Source organism: Mastigoproctus giganteus, chromosome 5 (assembly GCF_048544385.1).
Source record: "Mastigoproctus giganteus isolate SK-2022 chromosome 5, ASM4854438v1, whole genome shotgun sequence".
NCBI classification, from domain to species: domain Eukaryota; kingdom Metazoa; phylum Arthropoda; class Arachnida; order Uropygi; family Thelyphonidae; genus Mastigoproctus; species Mastigoproctus giganteus.
The window spans coordinates 123,986,014-124,011,287 of NC_143579.1; the positions used below are offsets into that span (position 1 = coordinate 123,986,014).

The window sequence follows — 25,274 nt, forward strand, 5'->3', positions numbered from 1 at the left end:
TCGTGTATTGTATATACACTATATACATACTTGATGTTAATTAGGGATAATTATATGTCAATAACACTGGTGATATCGATATCCTTTATTTTATTATACCTCAATATGTTGAGGGCTTTGCGGATGTGATGGCGTAAATAAGCTTTTGGAAAGAGGTTGTTCAAAAGTTTATTACATAATATCCTTATGTTATGGATTGTGGTTTCTGTATTGCTGCAAATAGTAGCTATACGAATGCATTGAGCTAGAATAACGTTGGCATGAATTCTTTTGGATATGTTAGAATTCCATTGTGTAAGGCTGACTATGTTGAAATTGAAAGCTTCACGTTTGTTGTACAAGTTTATAGTGGCTATATCATTCGTTACATTGATATCCAGATCCAAGAAATGGGCTGCTGTATCCGAGACGTTTGTTTTTTCCAATATAAGTTCTGCTGGGTACAAGTGTCCATACTCCATGATGAAGTTCGGGCAGTTGATCACAATGAGATCATCGATGTATCTGTATAGTATTAGGTCCTGTGGAAAAGCGGTTTCTGACCAAAATAGATATAAGTTGGCTATTACACATGAGGCTGGGCTGCCCATAGGTGTTCCTATAATTTGCTGATATATAGTATTACCATCGTGTATAAAATTATTAGAAATACACAGGTTCAGTAAGTTGTTCCAGTGATGAACATTGCGGGTTATACTATCTTTGTATTTTGTATAAATGTCTTTTAGTACTGATTTTAGATTTGTTTGATCAATACTTGTAAATAGGCTTTGGAAGTCAAAAGTTTGAATGTTATTAACTTTATTATTCTGTAAAAATTTTAATACGGGTAGGTTATTGCCTATGATTTTGCTGTTCTGTAAATTATTTAGCAGTGGTTGCAGTAGATGTTCAAGCATTTTACCCGGTTTGTGCACATAGCTATTTTTGCAGGAGGTTATGAATCTGAAACTTATGGGTTGTTTGTGAAATTTAGGAATGAAGTATATGTAAGGTAAGCTGTAGTTGTTCATGTTTAGCTTTAGTTTTTTATTGAAGGCTATGAGTTTTTTGGTTATAGTATTGCAGGTACTGGAAATAGGCTTGTAAGTATTACTTGAGTTCAGTTCAGTGGCTAAGGTTTGTGCATAGAAGGATTTGCAATTCTATATATATATATATATATATATATATATAGAGAGAGAGAGAGAGAGAGAGAGAGAGAGAGAGAGAGAGAGAGAGAGAGAGAAAGAAGCTACAGGGGAAAAAAAGGTGTATAGGAGGAGGAGGTAATAAATATTATACAATTGTTATTAAATATTATAAAGTTGTTATTCCAAATTCTTTTGTTAGCAAAAAGGTTTCACGCTTATGGGATAAGCATACTGAAATAAATCTTTCAACTATAAAGGAAATGTAAGAAATAAAACTTTATTAAAATATTGTGAAAAATAGAAGCTAAAATATGGATAAAAATATACAGATAAATGTTAAATGTGATAAAGACAAAATATACACCAAGAAGTTTTGAGTGTAATGTGCATTAATCAACTTTGAAGACAAGAAGTATAACATATCAGAGAGAGAGAGAGAGATCGCAACTGTCAGACTCTAAAAAAGTAGGATACATACGTTTGCCCTGTTATAAGCTCACTATTGCTCACAATGCTGTGAAGTAACCACCTCCATAATAGGGTTCATGCAGGTTCCACAGTTACAGTTTATGTTGGCACCTACTACCGCTATATGGAGGGCCATTTTGACAGGAGTGGTTCAGAATTTCAACATTGGAATGCGGGTTACATTTAACATTTTGCTCACACCAATAATGCTCAGTAACAGCAGAACAGGCAAGTAGCCTCCTCATGCTCCGAGATATGATCATAAAGCATACAGTCCAAATTACAGCTGAAATCTGTTAAAATGTGATTCATTAGAATGCAGTTCAGCTTATAACACGATGCAAGCATGGCTCCCATTTTTCTCAGTTGAAATGTGTTTTTAGTCGCTGAAAATCAACATTTTGGATTAACACAAATCCACAATTTCAGTTTAACACAAATCCACAATACGCACTTTGATTTCTGTAAGAATGACTTGTAACTTTACTTGTTGACTTGTATCGCAGAAGAACTTGCGTAAATTGGACTTAAATTTCTTGAAACAGAAAAGGTGATTCCCTTTCAATTTTACAGTTAAAATGCCTTATTAAAATTTTAACAGGAAACAAAGAGATGCAACCATTGATACAGTTCATTTTTAAATTTGAAAGACTTGAACGCAATGACTAAAATGTGCCTAAGTTTGTTCGCTAATGTCTACTTAGTAATCGAAAGAATGTGGATTGCATTATGTTTTATTTTTTATCCCGAATTTTCGACCATTTGTTAATTTCAAAACATGAACGTAGCAGTCAATATAACTACGTGGCGAAGCAGTTTTTGTGACAAAAGGTGTGTATTATTGCATATTGTTATTTCCATTATTATTCGTCATATGATTTTTCTTAGACGTAGTATTGCAATTATTGCGCAAAAAAAAAAGAGACGGCCAAAATTGATAGTACGTATGAAGTTTGAATGCCAAAAAATGCCTAGAAGCTTTTAACGCATCCCAATTATATCATGATGTGATTCTTTGGACTCTAAGCATAATGTTATAACGGATTGAAACCCATTATAACATGATATGCATGTCCATTGGAATCTGCATATTGCTGCAAGAGAACAATAGATTCAACTCTAGAAACCATTGGCTGTAACTTCCTGCCGAGGAGCTGCTCACAACCAATATTGTAGTGTCACAACACCCTAGCAAAATGCACAGAAATGCTTGGATAGTGGGATATATGAGCAATAGCAATTCGCTCCTTATTACAATTGGAATGGGAAGCTGAATTATTCTGATACAACTGAAATCAATCCAAAACATGGGCTGGGTATTCGCACCTAGATAAATCTGCTGTGATGTTAGAGGGCTCAGCATACCTGTTGGCAAGTTCTCCCTGAAAAATCAAAATTCTGTGTACAGTCCTGTTCCAATTAAAAGTGCCAATTTGATCTGCTATGAATCTTTTTTTTTTTTTTTTGCCTGAATGTATTCTGTGTATAAGCTATGAATAATTTATTCTTTTCTTAGATGGGATTGGTAACTACATTTGCTATCCTTATTCATGAAATTCCTCATGAAATCGGTGATTTTGCTATCTTATTGAAATCTGGATTTCATCCATGGGATGCTGCCAAAGCTCAGGTGAATTTGTTTTTCTAGTTTAGTTTGTCGTATTTCTTTTATAATTTATTTTTAAATTTCTTTTTTAAGTTGAACGTATGATATGATAACTGTGCACATGTACTATGAAGATTTACAGGACTGAAAAAATAATGATTTTTTTGCGGTATCTATCCTGTAAATTTATCTAATCCTAGGTAGCTCTCTGGAGCATAAACAAAAAATTTATTTTTTTAATTGTGCACTCTTCCATCTGTGTTAATATATGTTATATTAGCAGTTTATAACTTTGAGAATATATGAGGTATGGCAATAAAGTTCCTGGACTGGTGCTGTTGTGGTTATGTTCAATGAATTTGAAAATAAATGGAAGTGGTATGTTATAGTTCACACTACCTCTAACAGTTGTGTGGTACGGAGATTGCCCTGTAGGCTGACAGGCTGTAAGTAACAACCAGTTTTATTAGTAGTGTTAATGTTAATGTTATAACGTAAGATCACTCATCGGTGAAGACAGGATATTAGAGCTGGAAAAGGAATTAGAAAATGGGAATTGGAATATCATTGGTTTGTCTGAAACAAGAAGAAGAAATGAATCACTTATAAGTTTATCAAGTGGAAATCTGCTGTACACCAATGGAAACAGTGAAAGGAGTGAAGGTGGAGTTGGGTTTCTGGTCCATAAAGATTTTAAAAACAACATTTTGGAATTCAAAAGTACATCACCAAGGATGTCAAGACTAATGCTCAAGCCGACCGGGCTAGCCGGATGGGTAAAGTGCCTACCTGGCAACCCAAAGGTCGCGGGTTCGAATCCCGCCTCGGGCTTGGATCAAAGTACTGCAAAAACCTTGGGAGGTGCATTATGGCCACAGAAGCAGATGCGCCAACAACTACAAAAAAAAAAAAAAAAAAACTAATGCTCAAGATTTCTAAGAGGTACAAGCTAAAGATTATAATGATTTATGCACCAACATCGAGCCATGATGATGAAGAGGTTGAAGAAATGTACACTGAAATTGAGAGTCTTCTAGATGAGCAGAAAACCCACTACACTATTATTATGGGGGACTTCAATGCTTGGAAAAAAGGTTGGAAAAAGGCAAAACAGCACAGAAAGAGGAACTATAGGAAATTTTGGAATTGGTGAAAGAAATAAAAGAGGTGAAAGACTTGTGGAATTTGCAGAATCTCAAGGACTGTCAGTAATGAACACTTTTTTCAAGAAAAGGGTGAACAGAAAGTGGACATGGAAGAGTCCAAATGGATTAACAACTAACGAAATCGACTTCATCCTCACTAACAGAAGATATATTGTGAATGATGTTACTGTCCTGAATAAGATAAATGTTGGAAGTGATCACAGAATGGTAAGATGTACACTTGATATAGATGTAGGAAAGGAAAGGAAAAAACTGACTCGAGTAAATAATACAAAGATCTTTGAGATAACAGAGGAGGAGAAAAAGCAGTATGTACTGGAACTTAAGAACACGTTTGAGCTTCTGCAGACTGCTCAGGACCAAGATATCGACAAGGAATACTACAACTTTCTGAAAGTGATAAAGCCTAAGAAACCTATAGGGAAAAAGAAATCCAAAGAAAAAATTAGTCAAGAAACACTTGTCATGATGAACTGAAGACGACAAATGAAAAGCAAGAAAAACACTGATAGGGAGAAAATTGAGTATACTGAGTTATGCAAAGCCATTAGAAAGAGACTCAGAGAGGACATAAGAAGATTTAATACAAGAAAAGTAGAACAAACATTAAGGGAAAACAGAGGATTTAAATCAGCAGCCATGAGCAGTAATACAGAAAGACAAATGATACTGAAACTGAAGAATAGCGATGGCGTACTTATAAACAGCAGAGAAGGCATAATTCAAATAGCAGAAGACTACTATAGAGAATTATACAAGGAGCGAGGGAATGATGCCAGCAGTGGGGAAGATGGATTGCAAAGTAGCAACACAAAGACATACCCGATATTCTTCCTGATGAGTAGAACATGCATTGAAGAAAATGAAGAATCAGAAATCCCCGGGGGAAGATGAAGTTACTGTAGAGTTGTTAAAATTGGGAGGAAGAGACATAACACAAAAACTGGCAAGGCTCTTCACAAAGTGCATTAGAAAAGGTGTGACGCCTAAGCAGTGGAATAATGCAATCATAGTTTTGCTGCATAAGAAAGAAGATAAATCAGAAATTGGAAATTATAGACCAATTAGCGTGTTACCCCACATCTACAAGTTGTTCACAAGGGTCATTACTAACAGATTAGAAAGAATACTTGATGAGAATCAACCGAAAGAGCAAGCTGGCTTTAGGACAGGATTCTCAACTATGGATCACCTTCACGTAATATCACAGCTAATGGAGAAAGCAAATGAATATAAAACACCATTATGCCTGGCATTTGTGGATTATGAAAAGGCATTTGACTCTATATAGCATAAGGCAATGTTTCGGACACTGGAAAGACAAGGCATAGATACCCCATATATTATGATTTTGAAGAAAATATATGAGAGTGCTATCTCCTTTATTAGACTAGACAAAGACAGTAGGAAATTTAAAATCGAGAAAGGAGTTCAACAAGGAGACACTGTATCTCCGAAGCTGTTTACTGCTGCCCTTGAGGAAGCTTTCAGAAGATTAGACTGGTCTCAGAAAGGAGTCAATGTGAACGGAGAGTACCTAAACCATTTACGATTTGCAGATGACATTGTGGTCATAAGCTATGATCCCAAAGAATTATAGGAAAATCTTAATCAGCTATGCACAGTTAGTAAGGATTTTGGACTAAAGATGAATATGGCTAAAACAAAAGTAATGATGAACAAGCATGCCACAGAAAGGGAAATAATGATTGAAGGAGCAGTAATTGAAAAGGTGGAGTCATATACTTATCTGGGACAAGTTATTAGCTGTAATAATGATAAATGGCTGGAAGTCAAGAGAAGAATAAATTTTGGATGGGTAGCATTCAGGAAATATAGTCACATACTGAAGAGCAATATCCCAGTTTGTCTGAAATGTTAAATAATGAATTAATGTATACTCCCCACCATGACTTATGGAAGTGAAACTTGGGCACTCACCAAAAGAATGGAAGAGAAGCTGAGAACTACACAGCGAAGAATGGAACGAAATATATTGGGAATCAGACTGTTAGATAAGAAGAGAAACACATGGATTAGGCAGTTAACTCAAGTAAAGGATGTTCTTATCAAAACTAAAGAACTAAAATGGTCTTTGGCAGGACACATAGCTCGAAGACATGATGACAGATGGACTAAGAAAATAACAGAATGGTACCCAAGAGGAGCTAGAAGAAAACCTGGAAGACAACAATGGATATGGACAGATGAAATTCATGAGTTTTTGGGTAGTAAATGTATGGCCGGTGCTCAAAACAGAAGGAACTGGAAAGTTGCTGGAGAGGCCTTCATCCTGCAGTGGATTGAAAATGGCTGATGATGATGATGATGATGATGAATGTTCCATGTTATGATTTTGCAATAGAGCACCAAACGATTACCAAATTTTGCTTTAAATCTGGAAAATCTGCAACAGAAATGTATGAAATGTGAAAAACTGTTTATGGTGACGAAACATTAAGTTGTATGAGTGTATGTGAATAATATTTGAACTGCTCTGAGTAAGGAGACAATTTGCCAAATTTTGCACAAAGATTTAGGAAAAAGGAAGGTTTGTGATGCACATCCTCTCATATGAGCAGAAGCAACAGAGAGTGCCATCATGTGAAGACTTCATTCAGGCTTGTTGAGACAATCCTAATTTCCTTGAACTGTGTTGTCACTGGATATGAGTGTTAGTTGTTTCAGTAACTCAGAGGCAAAGCATCACCAAGGCCCAGAAGATTTTGTTTACAGAAGTCCAGGATCAAGATGATGCTGATCATGTTTTTCGACTTACAGGTGTGCTTCACAAGGAATTTGAAGAGGAGAAAGTCAATGCTGCATTCTATGTGCAGATGCTTTAAGAACAATTGAAATGCATTTTGTTGATGAGGCCACAATTTCAAGAGAAAGGCAGCTAGTTCTAGTTGCATGACAATGCGCCTGGCTATTCTGCATTTGTTTTGATGATGTTTGTGACAAAATGTGGCATTGTACATATAAACCATGCGCCCTACTCTCTTGATTCATCATGAGCAGATTTTTTACTCTTTCCCAAGGTGAAGCCACCCTCAAAGGAATGAGATTTCAGGAAGTTGAGGACATAAGAAAAATGCATTTGCTGAACTGAACATCATCTCTTTGGATGCCTTTGCTGTCTATCTTAGAAACTTTTAAAATGATGTATTAAGTGCATTCAATCAGGGTGATTACTTTGAATAAAATTAAAACTTTTTTTTGAGTTTCTCCACTTTGTGTTCTTTTTATTGGATCAATTTGGGAACTTTATTGCCACTCCTTGTACATAGAATCTTGTTAATACAAAGTTCAAGGGAGCTAAACTTTCATGGTTTGTAATAACAAGGTTTTCAGTAATGAGGTCTACCAAAAGTGTCAAAACTTTTTTTTTTTTTTTTTTGGGGGGGGGGGGGGTACATATATCTAAAATTAATAATAAGAAATAATAACAAAATTAAATGAAATAAAATAAAAAAGTAAAAATGAAAATAAAAACAATAACATAAACTTTGTTAACAATAATGAGAATAATACATTTTATTTTATTTTTATTTATTTAAAGAAACAATGTAATTGAAATAAAAACATAGTATATTTTTAATTTAATTTAAAGAATGAATCCACAGCATACAGAGCACCTATTGCATTTGATAATGGAAATTATAAAATGCAATAGGTACTCTGTATGCTGTGGTATGCTGTATTATCAAATGCAATAGTTTATTTGTTCAGCATTACTGTAGACTAACACATTCTCTGTGTTTTCAATTTGGGAATATTTTTTAGAAGGCAGAGTGAGTGCTTTTTCACTTCATCACTGGTAACAAAAACTTCATTTTGCTTGGTACTCAGCTGGGTACTTCTGGTGTTGGCATTGCATTTCATCTTAACAATGTTCTCAGATTCACTAAGAACATCCATATATGCCCTTTCAGAGTTTTGCATGCTTCAATATTGATATCTCATTTGTTTTCTGTACTATGTTTTTCTATGATATTCTCTCCAAACCCACACTCTGAAACAGTGGATTATTACACTTGATGCAGTACTGTCTCAAGCAATAACAATAAGCATTCAAGATTGCACTTTGGCTGCAATTTGTTCCTGCTTACGTTGTGGATCAAGTACCTTATCAGGTGGGCTTTATATGCTCTCTTGAGGTTATAAATAATGCCTTGATCTAGTGGCCATGTAAAACTGGTGCAGAAATTTAAAAAAATATATATATTGGGAGTAAAAACGTCAGCCGTATTTTAACTTAAGTGCCTCAGTAGAATGTGCTGTGTAACAATCTAGAATCATCAAAATGTTCCTTTTTTCTGAAGCTATTCTTCTGTCCACTCACAATAACCAAGGCTGAAAATTTTGACCGAAAGGGAAGCTCTTTGCTTGGCCTCATAATTTCTCAGAAGGTTCCTTTGTGACCACATCGTAGTATCCAATCAAATTGGTCAGACAAGACTTCCCTTTAACAAACCCATGCCGTGTCTGAACTATTACTGCAGTCTTGTATAGGTGATCCTGTATCACTTCTTTAACCAGTGACTCCATTATTTTCCTTGGAACAGAAGTTAAACTAACAGGTCTATAATTATTTGTGTCACCCTTTACACCCACTTTGTGAACTGGGGATATATTTGCACATCTCCAGTCCATGGGGACCTCCCCTGACTCTAAGGGTGCACCCATAATTATGGCTAAGAGTTTGCTTACTTCCCTGCTGCCTCCTTCAGTATAACTGGATTGATTCCATCTGTCCCCGGTGCTTTTTTTATGTTTAACTTCAAAAATGGCTCCTCTACTTTGCTCTTAGTTATTACAAAATCAGTTAGCTCCCTTTTAGAGTTTGATAAATGTCTGGCATTTCCCTGCTTGAATAACTCCTCATGTGTGAATGTAGATACAAAATACTCATTCAGTTTATCAGTTACTTGAGCAGAATCATCAATAGTTGAACCATTTGTGTTAAGTGGACCAATTTGATTTATCCCCTTCCTTCTAGATAAGTAAAGAACCCTTTGCTATTTTTCTCTACACCCTTTGCCAAAGGTTTCTCTTAATCTGCCTTTGCCTGCCTAATCTCCTTTGTGACTTAATTACAGACTATCTTATATCTGCCATAGTAATTTATATGCATCCCATGCATTTTTTTTCTCTGCCACTAGCTTCATTAATTCATCTGACATCCATTTAAGCCTGAACCATGAACAGTATTTCTTAGTTTGTATGAAAAGCCTAGTAGACTCCAAGATTAAGTCCCTGAAGGCTTCCCATTTAGAATTTACCGTTGGGAACATCATCAGTTGATCCCACTGTATAGAATTTAAAAATTCTCTGAGACCATTGTAGTCTCCTGTACAAAAACAAAAACCCTTCTCTTTACCCTTGATGGTATCTTTAAGTAAATCCCACATCATTACACTATGATCACTGTCACCTAATGGTTCCTTTATCTGCAAATTCTTTATGCATGAATAATCGGATCAAGAGTATTACTCCCTCTGGTTGCCCCTTGAACAATCCACCAGTAAATTTAAAAAAGTCTTGCTACCGTGTGATTGACCAACCTACAAGTTCCAGTCAATATCTGGAAAGTTAAAATGCCTGATTAGAAGACATTCTGATTTGCTGACCCATTCTGTTTCTCTGCACAGCTGTTCATTGTGCTCATCAGTGTCATTAGGCCTATAACATACTCCTGCTCTCATTTTTCCTTTCCCATTGTTTATGTCACACCAAACTGAATCAACATTTCACTGTCCGCCAATGTCAACTGGATGGACTTCCTTCGATTTTGTGTTTCTTAACTGACAGCACAACCCCACCCCTACCCCGTCTATCCTTTCTGTACACATTGTACTCCCCAAATTCCAATTATGTACTGCTTATATCTGTGTGATACCGTGTATCTGATATCCCAACAATATCCGCCTTTGATGCCTTGACCAGCACTTCAAATTCATCAAATTCATTTACTATACTTCTAGCATTGGTGTACATTCAACTATATGTGCACCTGTTCTTACTCTTAGTTACCCTAATACAGCCAATGTATTTACTTGTTCCATGATGACTCCCAGTGGCCCTTGAAATCCATAGCAACTTGCTCTCTAGGCTGCTGCTCATTACAATAGAAGCAGTGCAAGAATCACTTTCGCCTCTGCCTGCGACTACTGTTAATCTTTTAGTCTGTGAATCCCCCCAAGCTAGCAGTTTTCTGATCCGCCTAACACTGCCTCGATAGCATCAGCAAATATTCTTGCACCCTTTTTATTTAAGTGATCCCATCCCTGTAGAAGCAGTCTCCCCTCTTACCAGCACAGACCACGCTAAAAAAATTCTACCACGTGAGCCTTGCACAATCTCTCCAGGGCAGAATTGTAGATACTTTCAAGTTTAACCGTAACTCGCAACTTTTTTTCAGCATTGACCTCTACTTGTTAAGTAAATCTGCAGATCTCTTTAGGTCATTGGTGTCAACGTGTACAACAATATCACCTTTTGTACCCTTAAAAGATGATATCTGTCCTACGTCATCAGCTTTCACCCCTGGCAGACATACTACAGCAACATGTTAGAGAGGCAACCAGAGTTAGTAATACTCTTGATCTGATTATCAGCAGTGATTATTTATGCTTTAAGAATCTGCAAATAAAAGAACCACTAGGTTGCAGTTATCACAGTTTATTATTGATTTGGTATTTAATTAAAGATTAACTATTATCAAGGGTAATGGGAGGAGTTTTTGCTGTCTTAAAGGTGACAACAGCGTTCTCAGACAATTTTTAAATTCTATACAGTGGAACATGCTGATGATGTTACAAACAGGAAATTCTAAATGGAAAGTATTCAGGGAAGTAATTGTAGAAGTTATTAGGCTATTCATACCAATGAAGAAATACTCTTCGAGGTATAGGCCTAAATGGATGTCAGACGAACTGATGAGACTTGCAGAAGAGAAGAAAAATGCATGGGTTGCATATAAATTATCAAGTGATACAGAGGCTTATGGTAGATACAAGCTAGTCTGTAATCAAGTAACAAAGGAGATTAGGCAAGAAAAGGCAGATTACAAGAAAAACAGTAAAGACTTCTTTACTTATGTAAACACTAGAAGGAAGGGAATGAATCAAATTGGTCCGCTCGATATCGATGGTTTCACTGTCGATGATCCTGTCATGGTTGCTGACAAACTGAATGAATATTTTGAAAGAAGTATAAAGAAGAATGGGGTACTGTTGGAGAAATGCTCCTAAATAATTCAGAAAATGAAGTCCAAATTAAAAGAAATTAATGATGCCCCTTTGATAGCACCTGTTTTTGAATTTCGTGAAATATCACTAATATGGAAACGTTATCTACCTTGACAAATAAATAAAAATAATAGAATACAAAATGATATAGAATAGACTGACACAAGAAAAAAAAGGGGGGAAGAAATATAAAGAATTGGGTACTGTTGGAGAAACGCTCCTAAATAATTTATAAAATGAAGTCCAAATTAAATGAAATTTAATGGCTTCTCTCTGATAGCACCCATTTCTGAATTGCATGAAATATCACTAATATGGAAACGTATTCTACCAACACAAGACAAATAAATAAAAATAATAGAATAGAATAGACTGACCATTTATGCCCCATCTCGTCGGAGGATCACGAGGCCGTAATAGCCAGGGAGTCACTGCGTTTCAAACGTTAAACAAATCCATGCCAAACAGAACGATACTTAGATAAAACTGCTGATAGAATAGATTTGCATAATGGTGGCATATTACGTTTTACAAATCTATTGTATCGGAAGTTTAATCTAAGTATCGTTCTGTCGTGGCATGGATTTGTTTAGTATTTGAAATGCAGTGCTCCCTGGCTATTATGGCCTTGTGGTCCTCCGATGAGATGGGACATAATGGTCAGTCTATTCTATTCTATATCATGTTATATTCTATTATTTTCATTTTCATTTATTTGGCTTGTATTGTTGGTAGAACACGTTTCCGTTTTAGTGATATTTCACGCAATTCGGAAATGGGTGCTATCAAAGCCCCTTTGATGCAAAGTTTTTTTTTAATTTGGGCTTATTTTCTAAATTATTTAGGAGCATTTCTCCAACAGTACCCCATTCCTCTTTATATTTCTTCCCCCCCCCCTTGGTTTCTTGTGGTAGTGTATTCTGTATCACCACTATGTTCTATTATTTTTATTTTTGTTTGTTTATCCTGTATTGTTGGTAGAATACATTTCCATGTTAGTGATATTTCACGCAATTCGGAAATGAGTGCTATCAAAGGGGCACCAATAAATTTCTTTAATTTGGACTTCATTTTATAAATTATTTAGGAGTGTTTCTCCAGCAGTACCCCATTCTTCTTTATATTTCTTCCTTTGCTCGCTTTTTCTTGTGTTTTCTGCTGTTTTATCTGTTAAATTCATCTTCACTCTACTGGTTTACCATGCTGCTGGCATTCATTTTATTTTTACTTTACATTTTATTTAAGTTTATATATATATATAGGCCGATAATTCAATAAGGTGGTATTTTTATACGTACATGATTAAATATTGATCGATTAATTCAATTATGTACAATAGCATTAACGTTGCACAACTGACAAATTCCTAATACTGTAAACTTGACCAGATATCATTATCATAATCATAATCTTCAATAAGAACACAATATATATAGGGGTCTGCAAGCTTTTTTTGATTTTTTAAGGGGTCTGTAGATCTCAGTAGTTTAGGAACCACTGAACTAGATTGTTATTTGTATCAGCACATTAGTGAAAGTACTCAAGGCAAGAATATATACTAGACCTGATCTTCACTGATGAACTCCAACATTGTAGGGCTGACCATAGTACAGGAACTGTCAGCAGAGAGCGTTCGCAGTGCTTTATATTGGATAACTCTAGATGAAAGTATGTACCAATCAAGTACCTGCTTGCTGACGGTTGTTGTTATTTGGTTTTTAGGAGCATTAGCAACTAAGGCCATATTGCTCCAAGGATATGCGGTGGTCATTCCCGGACCTTTCCGCATCATCCGTATTTGGTGGTCACGGGCTCAAACCCCGGTCTAATCAAGAAGCGTGTGTTACGCACTGCTGCTCCTGCTCACCTGGCTACAGAGGCACTGCTTTCTGAAGGTAAACTTCTGCATAGCAATCTTGTGACATCCTTCCTCAGTTTGAATTAATCCCCTCTCGTGTGGTCTGAGCAAGAGGATGGGTGCTGTAAAGCTATAATGGTCATTCTGTATGTCAAGAAAATACAGAAAGAGAAGATGTCAAGAAAATACAGAAAGAGAAGTATTCAGAGATGGATGAATAATGACCTGTCCAGTTTAATAGAGTAGAAACAGATGACATGGAAAAATTAGTGATAAAATGTACTGCTCTATAACAGCGTCAAATTGATTTGTAATAGTACCGCAGATGTGGCTAAGAGAGCAGAGCAGGACAAGGAGTTTTTGATATATGTGAATACAAAAAGAAGAGAAGACCAACTTGGATCAGACCCTTGTGTTATGGGTGTAGGAAACTCTTAATGCCAATGTTGCATATGAATTGAGCAGGTATTTTACATTGATATTTACAGAAGTAATCCCTTCATCATCGTTAGGACAAACTGTGCGGGTGATGCTGTGAAGCATGATATTATTGATATTAAAGTTTCAGAAGATTATTAGAAAAATATCCAAACCTAAAGTCAAGTAAGGCTCCTAGAGTGGATGAGATATATATAATAATTATATATATAGTTATTTTGAACAAGAGTGCTTTAACCATTAAGGTTAATTTTAAGGGTGCCACTAGACTCAGGAGAGATTATTCTCCTGGATCAAAGTTGTCCATTTCATTCTTGGAACTTCCTTTATATATTGGCAGTTCCAAGAGTGATATGGTATTGACCAGTCTGACTTCAGTGGTAGGTAAAATCATAGTGAAAATGATCAAAAGTGCATTACAAGGGGATTTAGATAGAAATGGAATTCTGAAGGAAACATAGCATGATTTAATAAAGAGAAAAATCATGTTTAACCAATGAGGTTAGCTATTTTAACAGTCATATGAGCAGGAGCAGACTGGGTCAAAAATTCTTACTGGGGAAAATTTGTAGCGGCCTCATACTAGTGTTTATTGCCATATTGTTTGTGGCCAAAATCACATTGGCCTCTGGCTTGTTTGTTTGTTTGTTATCTGGTTTTTAGGAGCATTAGCAACTAAGGCCATATTGCTCTGGGGATATGTGGTGGTCATTCTCTGACCTTTCTGCATCCTCTGTATTTGGTGGGCACGGGCTCAAACCCCAATCTAATCAAGAAGCGTGTGCTACGCACTGCTGCTCCTGCCCACCTGGCTACCCTGTAAGCCTTATGGCCAGTCTGTTTCTGCTCATGAGTTGCAGTTAGGAAGTAATTCTGATATTGTTCATTTGGATTTCAGCAAAGCATTTGACTGAGTCCCACACGAGATGTTACTGTATAAGCTGTAACACGTTGAATCACAGTTGAAAAAAATCCTTAGATGAGAAGTTCCCAAACTTTTTTATACCTTGAGCCTCCTTAACATTTTTCATAAATTTCACCCACCACCTCCCAACTTCCAGAACAAGTGCAAATAAACAAATTTGCTGTAAAAATTTAGCTATGAATATACATACTTTTATAAATTGATATATATTTCAATACATTTAATCTCAAAGAAATAAAATACGAATAATAGAAATAAATAAAAAAAAAAAAAAAGCTTCACACCTGGATTAGTGGGATGGTTTATCCATATTTCATTAAAAAATGCTTAATGAAAGCAAGTGTCCTCCCCCCAGCATGTGCACGCACGCACGCGCACACACACACACACACACACACACACACACACACACACACACACACACACACACACACACACACACACACACACACACAGTGTGTCGCCCAGTGGAGGAATGTCCACACTTTGGGAACCTCTGCCTTAGATGGATTGCTGGACGACAGCAGGCAGGTCCCTCGTAACAGAAAAGAAAAATGCATGGGATTCATATAAATTTTCAAGGATTCAGAAGCCTATGGCAGATATAAGCTAGTCTGTAATCAGGTCACAAAGGAGGTTAGGCAGGCGAAGGCAGATTACGAGAAATCCTTGGCAAAAGATGCTAAGAAAAACAGCAAGGATTTTTTTACTTATATAAACTCTAAAAGGAAGGAGATGAATCTGATTGGTCCACTTGACATCGATGGTTCGAGTGTTGATGATCCTGCTCAGATAGCAAACAAACTGAATGAGTATTTTGCATCTACATTCACACATGAGGAATTATTAAGGTTTGAAAATGGCAGAAGGTTATCAAATTGTAGCAGGATACTTAATGATTTCGTAATAACTGAGAGCAAAGTGGAGGAGAAATTGTTGAAGTTAAACATAAGAAAAGCACCTGGGGTGGATGGGATCTATCCAGTTATATTAAAGGAGGTGGCAAAGCAACTAAGCAAACCCTTAGCCATAATTATGAGAGCATCCTTGGACTCAGGGGAGGTTTCCACGGACTGGAGATGTGTAAATGTATCCCCAATTCACAAAGGGGGATCGAAGGGTGACACGAGTAATTACAGACCAGTTAGTTTAACTTCTGTTCTGGGTAAAATAATGGAGTCACTGGTTAAAGATGCATTGCAGGATCATCTAGACAAGACTGCAGCAATAATTCAGACACAGCATGGGTTTGTTAAGGGAAAGTCTTGTCTGACAAATTTGATAGGATATTATGATGTGGTTACAAAAGAACTGGATGCAGAAAATAATTTTGATATCATATATTTGGATTTCAGGAAAGCTTTTGACACTGTTGCCCATGAAAGACTGTTGTACAAATTGGAGCAGAATGGTATTAAGGGTAAGTTGCTACAATGGATAAAAGGATGGTTAAGTGGGAGAAGACAGAGGGTGGTAATTAATGGGTGCTGCTCTTCGTGGACTAATGTTATTAGTGAAGTCCCACAGGGTTCGGTGTTGGGTCCACTGTTTTGTATATTTATCAATGATATTGTTGAAGGTATATCAGGCTTAATGTCGAAGTTTGCAGATGATACAAAGGTTGGTAGGGTTGTTAATGACAGTAATGGCAGCGTTCTACTGCAACAGGATCTAGATAATTTGGGCAGATGGGCTAAGAAGTGGCAACTGAAGTTTAACCTTGACAAATGCAAAGTACTGCATATGGGTAGAAGTAATCCCAGAGAAATGTACCAACTGTGTGGTACTACACTTAAGGTGGTAGAAAATGAAAAAGACCTGGGAGTAATTGTGCAGGCAGATATGAAGTTTTCTGAGCAATGTAGACAGGCTGCCAGGGCAGGTCATGGGGTTTTGTCAATGATATATAGGAATTTTGCTAGCAGGGAAAAGGTGATTGTCTCTCTGTATAAGGCAGTGGTTAGGCCATGCCTTGAGTACTGCTTACAGGTCTGGAGGCCTCATTTTAGGAAGGATGTAGATTTACTTGAGCGTGTACAGAAAAGGGCAACAAGATTGGTGAGGGGAATGAAGGGATCCTCTTACCAAGAGAGGCTTAAGTTCTGCAAATTGCAGTGGCTGGAGACTAGGCACCTGTGCGGTGATCTGATTGAGGTGTATAAGGCCTTGAATGTGTTGAGCACGCTGAATTCTGATGGGATCCTTCAACTTGTTCAGATTACGAACCCAAGGGAGCATAAATTCAAATTAAGAAAAGACAGATGTAGAATAGATGTGCAGAAATTTGCCTTTAGCCAGCGTGTGGTTAATTGCTGGAACAAACTTCCATCTGTCGTTGTGGAAGTTGATAAGTTGAATAAATTTAAGGAGGAGCTGGACAGGCATTTGGAGGGAATGGTGTGTTTTTTTTGTTTGTTTTTTTTTTTGGCTGATGCTGCATAAGCTAATACACATGCTTTCTTGCATCGCATGCCACTACTACTACTTGTGTTCAAATCTCCAGCTTCATTTTCTGACCACTGTAGTTTGCAACAGTTGTGAAAAAAATAAAATAAATAAAAATAATAATATTTATCAGTCCAATCTCTGTTTCGAACTGGCTGAGTAGAAAACTTGCTTCTTGCCCAAATAGCACCTATTGGCCACAACTTCTGTCCATTTTTACTTCCAACTCTGTTATAAGTGAATGGTTCTGTTGCATCCTCAGGTAAAGATAAAGCTGATAGGTAGGATGCTAAAAAATATTTATTTAGTATCCTACTTTTCTTCTAATACTTGAATTGGAGATATTAATAAATAACCTTATACTTAGTATGTTCCACTCATTGCCCCTCCTGGTCTTCTTAGAGGATGTTAGAAGAAGGCTGAATAATCTTGACTAAGAAGTCTCCAGGCTCTAATGTGTACAGGTTTTGGAGTACATGTTTTGCACTTGTGTGCAAAACCTGTACTCCAAAACTTATTCATGTTTTGTATTGCTTTTTTTTCTTCTCTTATTCCACTTATGTTTTGTGTTTTTCCTTCCGCATGGTGGTTTGCTCATATCTAGCCAGTTCTTAAAAAGGGTGACAAATTCCACCCTATCAATTATTGTCTGAATGAACTTGTCTGAGCTCTGTTCAAAGTAATGGAAAAAGCAATCAGCATCCCTGTGGATTTTATCACTGTTGATCAGTTGGCAATATCTTGACTTATGTTACCCATTTTTAGACACATTTGATTAAAAAGTTAAATGAAATTTGGAGTTTCTGTTTACATTTCTAAGGCTTTCGATCATGGTAAGCATAAAGGTGTTTTTATCAGAAGCCTTTTTGTAATTTGTTAGCCAATTTTCTCTCTCTAACTGATTACTGAAGGTAATGATAGATAGTCCTACTAGCTTTTCAGCCAGTACCGGTGTTCCTCATGGTTCAGTTCTTTTCTCCACCCTTTTGCTCTTGTATATTAATAACCTTTCAGTGAACAGAAACCCTATCTATAACTTTTTTTTTGTTGTTGTTGTTGTTTTTTATCAAAACGCAAAAGGTATTAGAACCTCTATGTGCGTTGAAAAGATGAAAGAAGATACGTGTTGACATTAGACTTGAATTTCTGTAGATTGTAATTTTCAGTAAATAAATGTGAGGAGAGGTTATTCCAGAAAACAGAAGTTGAAGGAATAATTGATAAGGAAGAAAAGTTGGTTCTGTGAGTTTGAAATTGGACGGTAAGTGAATGTTGACTGGTTGCAGCATGTGTTTGGACTTGTTTGAAAGAGAGTGGGTGAATTATAGAAGCTAATTCAGAATAACAGTGCCCATGGGAGTATCTATGGAAAGAGCATGCAACAGAAACAAAAGGTCTATGATACATGGAGTGGAAAGACTTTGAAAGAAATGGGTGTATTTATTAACCTAACTGCCCGCTTTTGAAAGGAATAGAAATCAAATGTATGAGTGTCATCAAGATAAGCATAGAAGCAGAAGAATGCTTTTTGTGAAATATAAGACTGTTTTAGAAAGATTGAAATTTACTAAGTTATTTTTGCTCCACTGAACAATCAGCTGGCAGTTACATTTAAGGAATCGGTAAAGGATATTTGATAAATTGAAGCTAGTTGTGCAGAGTGTGGTTTCTTCGAACTGGAAGGCGGGATGCAATTTGCTATCATCAGCAAAATCATGGATAGGATTTCCATTCAGTGGAAGAAGGTCATTAAAGTTAGAAGGCACAGGGCCATCTACCCACAATGAGCAGTCAGAGAGAAAACTGGATATCCAATTACAAAAAAAAAACAGTTTGCAATCCATAAGATGGAAGCTTATTTAGAAGATCTTTATGCCAGATGCGATCAAAAGCCTTTGAAATGTCAAGAGCAACTGCTTGAGCTTCACCAAACTTTTCCATTGAATTTATCTATAGATGGGTAACATAAGCCAGTATGTCACCAGTGGATTGACACTGGCAAAATCCATATTGGCAATCATTGATCAGATGGATGGTTTAAAGATAGTTTAGGAGTTGTTGATTAACAGATTTTTCCATTACTTTTGAAAGAATAGAGGTAAGTGCAATGGGACCATTACTGGATGGGAGGGATTTGTCACCCTTTTCAGGAACTGGCTGAATATAAGCAGAATGAGAAATAGAAATAGAATAAGAATAAGAATTGAATAAAAAAGCAGTAACAGGAACACAGGTTTTTGATAACAATTGGAGAAATACCATCGGGACCTGGCACTTTCTTAGCATCATGGCTGCTCAGAATTCTTCTGACATCATTTTGATAAAAGTCCACAGGGGGCATCGAATAGAGTGTACTGGGAATGGTAGGAAGTACAGCAAAGCCTCGATTAGTATGAATTTGAATAGTACAAAATTTGATTTAGTATGAATTATAAAATGATACCAGATCTTATTTAATGAGTCGAAATTCGGTTAGTACAAGTTTTTATTCCAAATTGCACTAAAATTACACGCGGGTTATCAATGACTCACGCTGCGTCGCGTTGTCAGTCTGCCTCTGCCTATTGTTGTGTGAAGACATGCTGCAGCTTGTTATTCTATATATGTGTACAGTATTGTATTTTAAATTTTGATAAACTGCCCTTAGCAAATATGGACAAACAGAAGAATACTTGTAGTGCAAATAATGCAAGCACAAAAAAGAGGAGGCTTGTTAATTCAAAACCTAAGAAGAGTTTTGCATAGAGAATTGCTCGAACAACAGGTGACAATGCAATTTCTTTAATTGACTTCTGGAAAAAATATAGCATCAAAGATGCAATTGAAGACATTTCCCATTCTTGGGAAGAAATAACTGCAAGCAATATGCGTGCAGTGTGGAAACACACTTTGCCTCATTATGCAAATAATTTTGATGGCTTTCCCTTTCAGTTGCAAGCTCTTGTTGAAGAAATAACAGACATTGGAAGATGGCTTGGTTTAGATGACCTGGACACTACAAATGACTGTGACTTGCTTGAATCACACTCGGAAGAAATGATGGGAACCTTCTTAATTTACATCAATAGCATGTGCTTGAACAAGCCAACAATGCTGATGAAGTAGACAATGCGCAAATGGAGGAGTTCACCATCAAAGAATACGAAAAAAATATTTCAAACTCTGGAAGCTTTAAAACAAGTTATGGATGCTGACCCCAATGTTGACTGAAGCATGCAAGTCCACCAAGATATGGATAAAGTCTTCAATAACTACAAGTGCATGTTTGTTTGTTTGTTATTTGGTTTTTAGGAGCATTAGCAACTAAGGCCATATTGCACAAGTGCATGTATGAAGACTTAAAGAAAGAGAAGACAGTTCAATCTAGCCTGCTAAAATATTTTAATAAAATGTAATAACATTTTCTTTGCTTATTTTATAATATGTAAACTTGAATCAGAAATGCATTTTTATTATCCTTTGGTAATACTATACAGTATATATGTTAATAAACAGATAAAAAAATTGTGCTTAAAAATTTTTATTGCATATTTTTATTGGTGTGGAACCAATTATCATACTTTGTTTTATAATGGCTTCAAATAGTAAGAATTCGTTTAATATGGCGGTTTCACAGGATTCGTTATTCATACTAATTGAGGCTTTGCTGTAGTTGACCAAGATCATCAATACAAGAATTAGAAAAAAAAGGAGGATACTAGCAGGTCAGCTTTACATTTAGCTGAGGTGACAATAGAACCATTAGGTTTTAACAGTGGTAGTAGTAAAGTAGGCAAAAGTTGTGAGTAATAGCATTGGCTAGAGACCAGACTGCTTGACCACCATTTGCATGGGAAGGAAGTTTTCTACTTTTATCATGTTCAAAATCTAGTTTGGAATGATTAATAACTGCTTTTCATTGCTGTGAATTGCTGAATCTGGAGATTTGGATGCAAGCAAATATAAGATGCAATATTCTTTCCTTGAATAGCCTTAGACATATATTGGGAAACTAAAGTTTTAAAGGAATAAAGGAATTTGGAATAAAAGTTTTCATTCCTACAAGAATAATTCACAAATATATGTGGGCTCAGTTCCAATCTCAATGATGTCCATTTCCACTTACAATCTCCCAAATTCCACGTAATATTTCTGACAGAATCCCAATTATCATCAGACGATAATTGGTATTCTTTCAGAAATATTAAGATGATATGATCTGAGCAAAAATTGAAATCAGACATTTAAAACAATCCAATCAAAGTAAAGATTAGAAATTGTGCATATTATCCCATTTTGAATTCTTGTAATGCAAAACATCATGAGCATTAGCATTAGCATTAGTAGAGGCATTTGATGCAAGAAAGCAAGCTTATGCCGCATCAGCCAAAAAAAAAAAAAAAAAAAAACCCACTTCCACTTCACCCCTCTGTTCGTTCAAAATACCTGTCCAGCTGAGCCTTAAACTTATTTAGGCTATCAACCTCCACCACAAGGGATGGAAGTCTGTTCCACCAACCAACCACCCGCTGGCTAAAGGCAAATTTCCGCACGTCTATCCTACATCTGTCTTTCCTCAATTTGAATTTATGCCCTCTCAGGTGATTTTTCTGAGCTAGAGGAAGAATCCCATCAGCATTGAGCATGCTTAAACCATTCAAGGCTTTATACACCTCTATCAGATCACCTCGCTGGTGCCTAGTCTCCAGACACTGTAATTTGCAAAACTTAAGCCTTTCTTCGTAAGAGCACCCCTTTGTTCCATTCACTAATCTTGTTGCCCTTCTCTGTACTCGTTCCAGCAGCACTACATCCTTCTTGAAATGAGGCCTCCAGACCTGTATACAGTACTCTAGGTGTGGCCTGACCATCGCCTTATACAATGGAATAATCACCTTATCCCTGCTGGAAAAATTCCTGTATATCATTGACAATACTCCATGAGCTACTCTTGCAGCCCGTCTGCACTGCTCAGAGAACTTCATATCTGCCTGCACAACCACCCCCAGGTCCCTTTCATTCTCTACCACTGTCAGTGTTGTACCACAGAGTTGATACGTTGCTCTGGGGTTGCTGTTTCCCATGTGTAGTACTTTACATTTGTCAATGTTAAACTTCATTTGCCACCTCTCAGCCCATCTGCTCAACCTTTCCAGATCCTGTTGCAGCAGCATAGTGTCAGTAGTGTCCTTGACAACCCTGCCAACCTTTGTATCGTCTGCAAACTTGGACATTAAGCCCGATATACCATCATCAATATCATTTATAAATACAGAAAACCATAATGGACCCAACACTGAGCCCTGAGGGACTCCACTAATAACATCAGTCCACGATGAGCAGTGTCCATTGATTACCACTCTCTGTCTTCTTCCCCTCAACCACCCCTTTATCCATAGCAGCAATTTGCCTCCAATGTCACACTGCTCCAATTTGTGTAGCAGTCTTCCATGTGCAACAGTATCAAAAGCCTTTCTAAGATCCAAGTATATAATATCAAAGTTATTCCCTGCATCCAGTTCTTTTGTGACTGCATCATAGTATCCAATCAAGTTGGTCAGGCAAGACTTCCCCTTAACAAAACCATGCTGTGTCTGAGCTATAACTGAAGTCTTGTCTAAATGATCCTGCAGTGCTTCTTTAACCAGTGCCTCCATTAATTTTCCTGGAACAGAAGTTAAGCTCACAGGTCTATAATTACTTGTGTCAGCCTTTGATCCTCCTTTGTGAATTGGGGTCACATTTGCACATCTCCAGTCTATGGGTACCTCCCATCCACCATAGATCCCATCCACCCCGGGTGCCTTTCTTGTGTTTATCTTCAACAGTTTCTCCTCCACTTTACTCCCAGTTATTTCAAGATTCTGTAGCTTGCTGCTAGAGTTGAATACACCTCTGGCATTTCCCTCGCTGAATAACTCCTCATGTGTGAATGTCGATGCAAAATATTCATTTAGTTTGTTAGCTACCTGAGCAGGATCATCAACACTTGACCCATCAATATCAAGTGGACCAATCTGATTCATCCCCTTCCTTCTAGAGTTTACATAAGTAAAGAACTCTTTGCTGTTTTTCTTTGCATCCCTTGCCAAGGATTTCTCGTAATCTGCCTTCGCCTGCCTAACCTCCTTTGTAACTTGGTTGCATATCAACTTGTATCTATCATAGGCTTCTGTGTCATGTGTTAATTTGTATGTATCCCATGCATTTTTCTTCTCTGCCATATGCCTCATTAGTTCATCTGACATCCATTTTGGCCTAAACCTTGAACAATATTTCTTAGTTGGTATGTAAAGCCTAGTAGCTTCCAAGATAAGTTCTTTGAATGCTTCCCATTTTGAATTTGCTGTTGGTAACATCATCAGTTGGTCCCACTGTATAGAATTTAAATACTGTCTCAGTCCATCGTAGTCGCCTTTACGGAAGCAATAACCCTTCCCTTTACCCCTAATGGTAGTTACCTCTTTGAGTAAATCCCACTTCAGCACACTGTGATCACTGCCACCTAGTGGTTCATTTATTTGCAGATTCTTAATGCATGAAGAATCACTGCTGATAATCAAATCAAGAGTATTACTCCCTCTAGTTGCCTCCCGAACATGCTGATGTAGAAAACAATCATCCAATAAATCCACAAAAGCCCTGCTAGTGTGTGAGTAACCAGCCCCCAAAATCCAGTCAATATCTGGGAAATTAAAATCTCCCATTATAAGACACTCTGATTTACTGGCCCACTCTATTTCCCTGTACAGTTCCTTATTATACTCATCAGAGTCATTAGGCCTATAGCACACTCCTACTCTCAATTTTGATCTCCCAATGTTTATGTCACACCAAACTGACTCCACACTGCACTGTCCAGCGATGTCGACTGTCTTCACTTCCTTGGTTTTTATGTGTTTCTTAACTAATAGCATAACACCTCCCCCCTTCCTATCCTGTCTATCCTTTCTGTAGACGTTGTACTCCCCAAATTGCAGTTCCGCATCCCTTATATCTGTGTGACACCACGTCTCTGATATCCCAACAATATCTGCCTTCGATGTTTTGAGCAATACCTCAAATTCATCAAATTTATTTACTAAACTCCTAGCATTGGTGGTGTACACGCAAGTATACCTGCACCTGTTTCTATTCTTAGCTACCCTAACACAACCCATGTGTTTACTTGTACCGCAATGGCTCCCAGCTGTCTCTGAAATACCATGCATCTTGTTTTTCAGGCTTCTGCTCATTCTAATAGAAGCAGTGCAAGAATCTCTTTCACCTCTGCCAGTGGCTACTGTCAATCTATTGGTCTTTGTCTCCCCCCAAGCTAGCAGTTTTCCGACCCACCTAACACTGCCTCGATAGCATCAGCAAATATTCTTGCACCCTTTCTATTTAAGTGTATCCCATCCCTGTAGAAGCAATCTCTCCTGTTAACAAGTACAGTCCAGGCTGAAAAAAATTCTACCCCTTGAGCCTTGCACAATCTTTCCAGGGCCGAATTGATCGACAAGGCTCTCATCATATACTCCCTCCTATCGTGTCTGGGCAGAATTGCAGACACTTTCAAATTCAACCCTAATTCTCGGCTTTTGTTCAACAGTGACCTGTACTTGTTAAGTAATTCTGCCGGTCTCCTACTCTTAATATTATTAGTGCCAACGTGTACAACTATATCACCTTTTGTGCCCTTAAAAGATGATATTCGCTCTACAACGTCATCAACCTTTCCCCCTGGCAGACATACCCTGGTCCTGTTCCACCTATCTTTTTTACAAAGCATGTTCCCCGTTTCCCTGACAATAGAGTCACCAACAACTACTAGTTCCTTCGGGACCAGCGCATTCTGCCTTGGGGGTTGTCTCTGTGTCATGCGATGCCCAAGTGCAAGCTCTGGCGTTGATGTGGGCAGCTGAGAGCTTGATAGGCCCCTCAATTTAGTTTCTTCGAGGGCATCCACCCTGTCCTTCAAGCTCTCATATAGGCCCATAAGAACGCCGAGTTGTTGCCTGATA

The 25,274-nt window shown here is 37.2% G+C and overlaps 1 protein-coding gene across 1 annotated transcript in view; it reads left to right on the forward strand.

Moving 5' to 3' along the window:
• Positions 1–25,274, forward strand: part of Zip99C (Zinc transporter Zip99C) — a 336,298-nt gene that overhangs the window by 144,896 nt on the left and 166,128 nt on the right. The window contains exon 9 of the mRNA XM_090373442.1: positions 3,118–3,231. Coding sequence (XP_090229568.1) covers positions 3,118–3,231 — 114 coding nt within the window. The remainder of the gene's footprint in view (positions 1–3,117; positions 3,232–25,274) is intronic.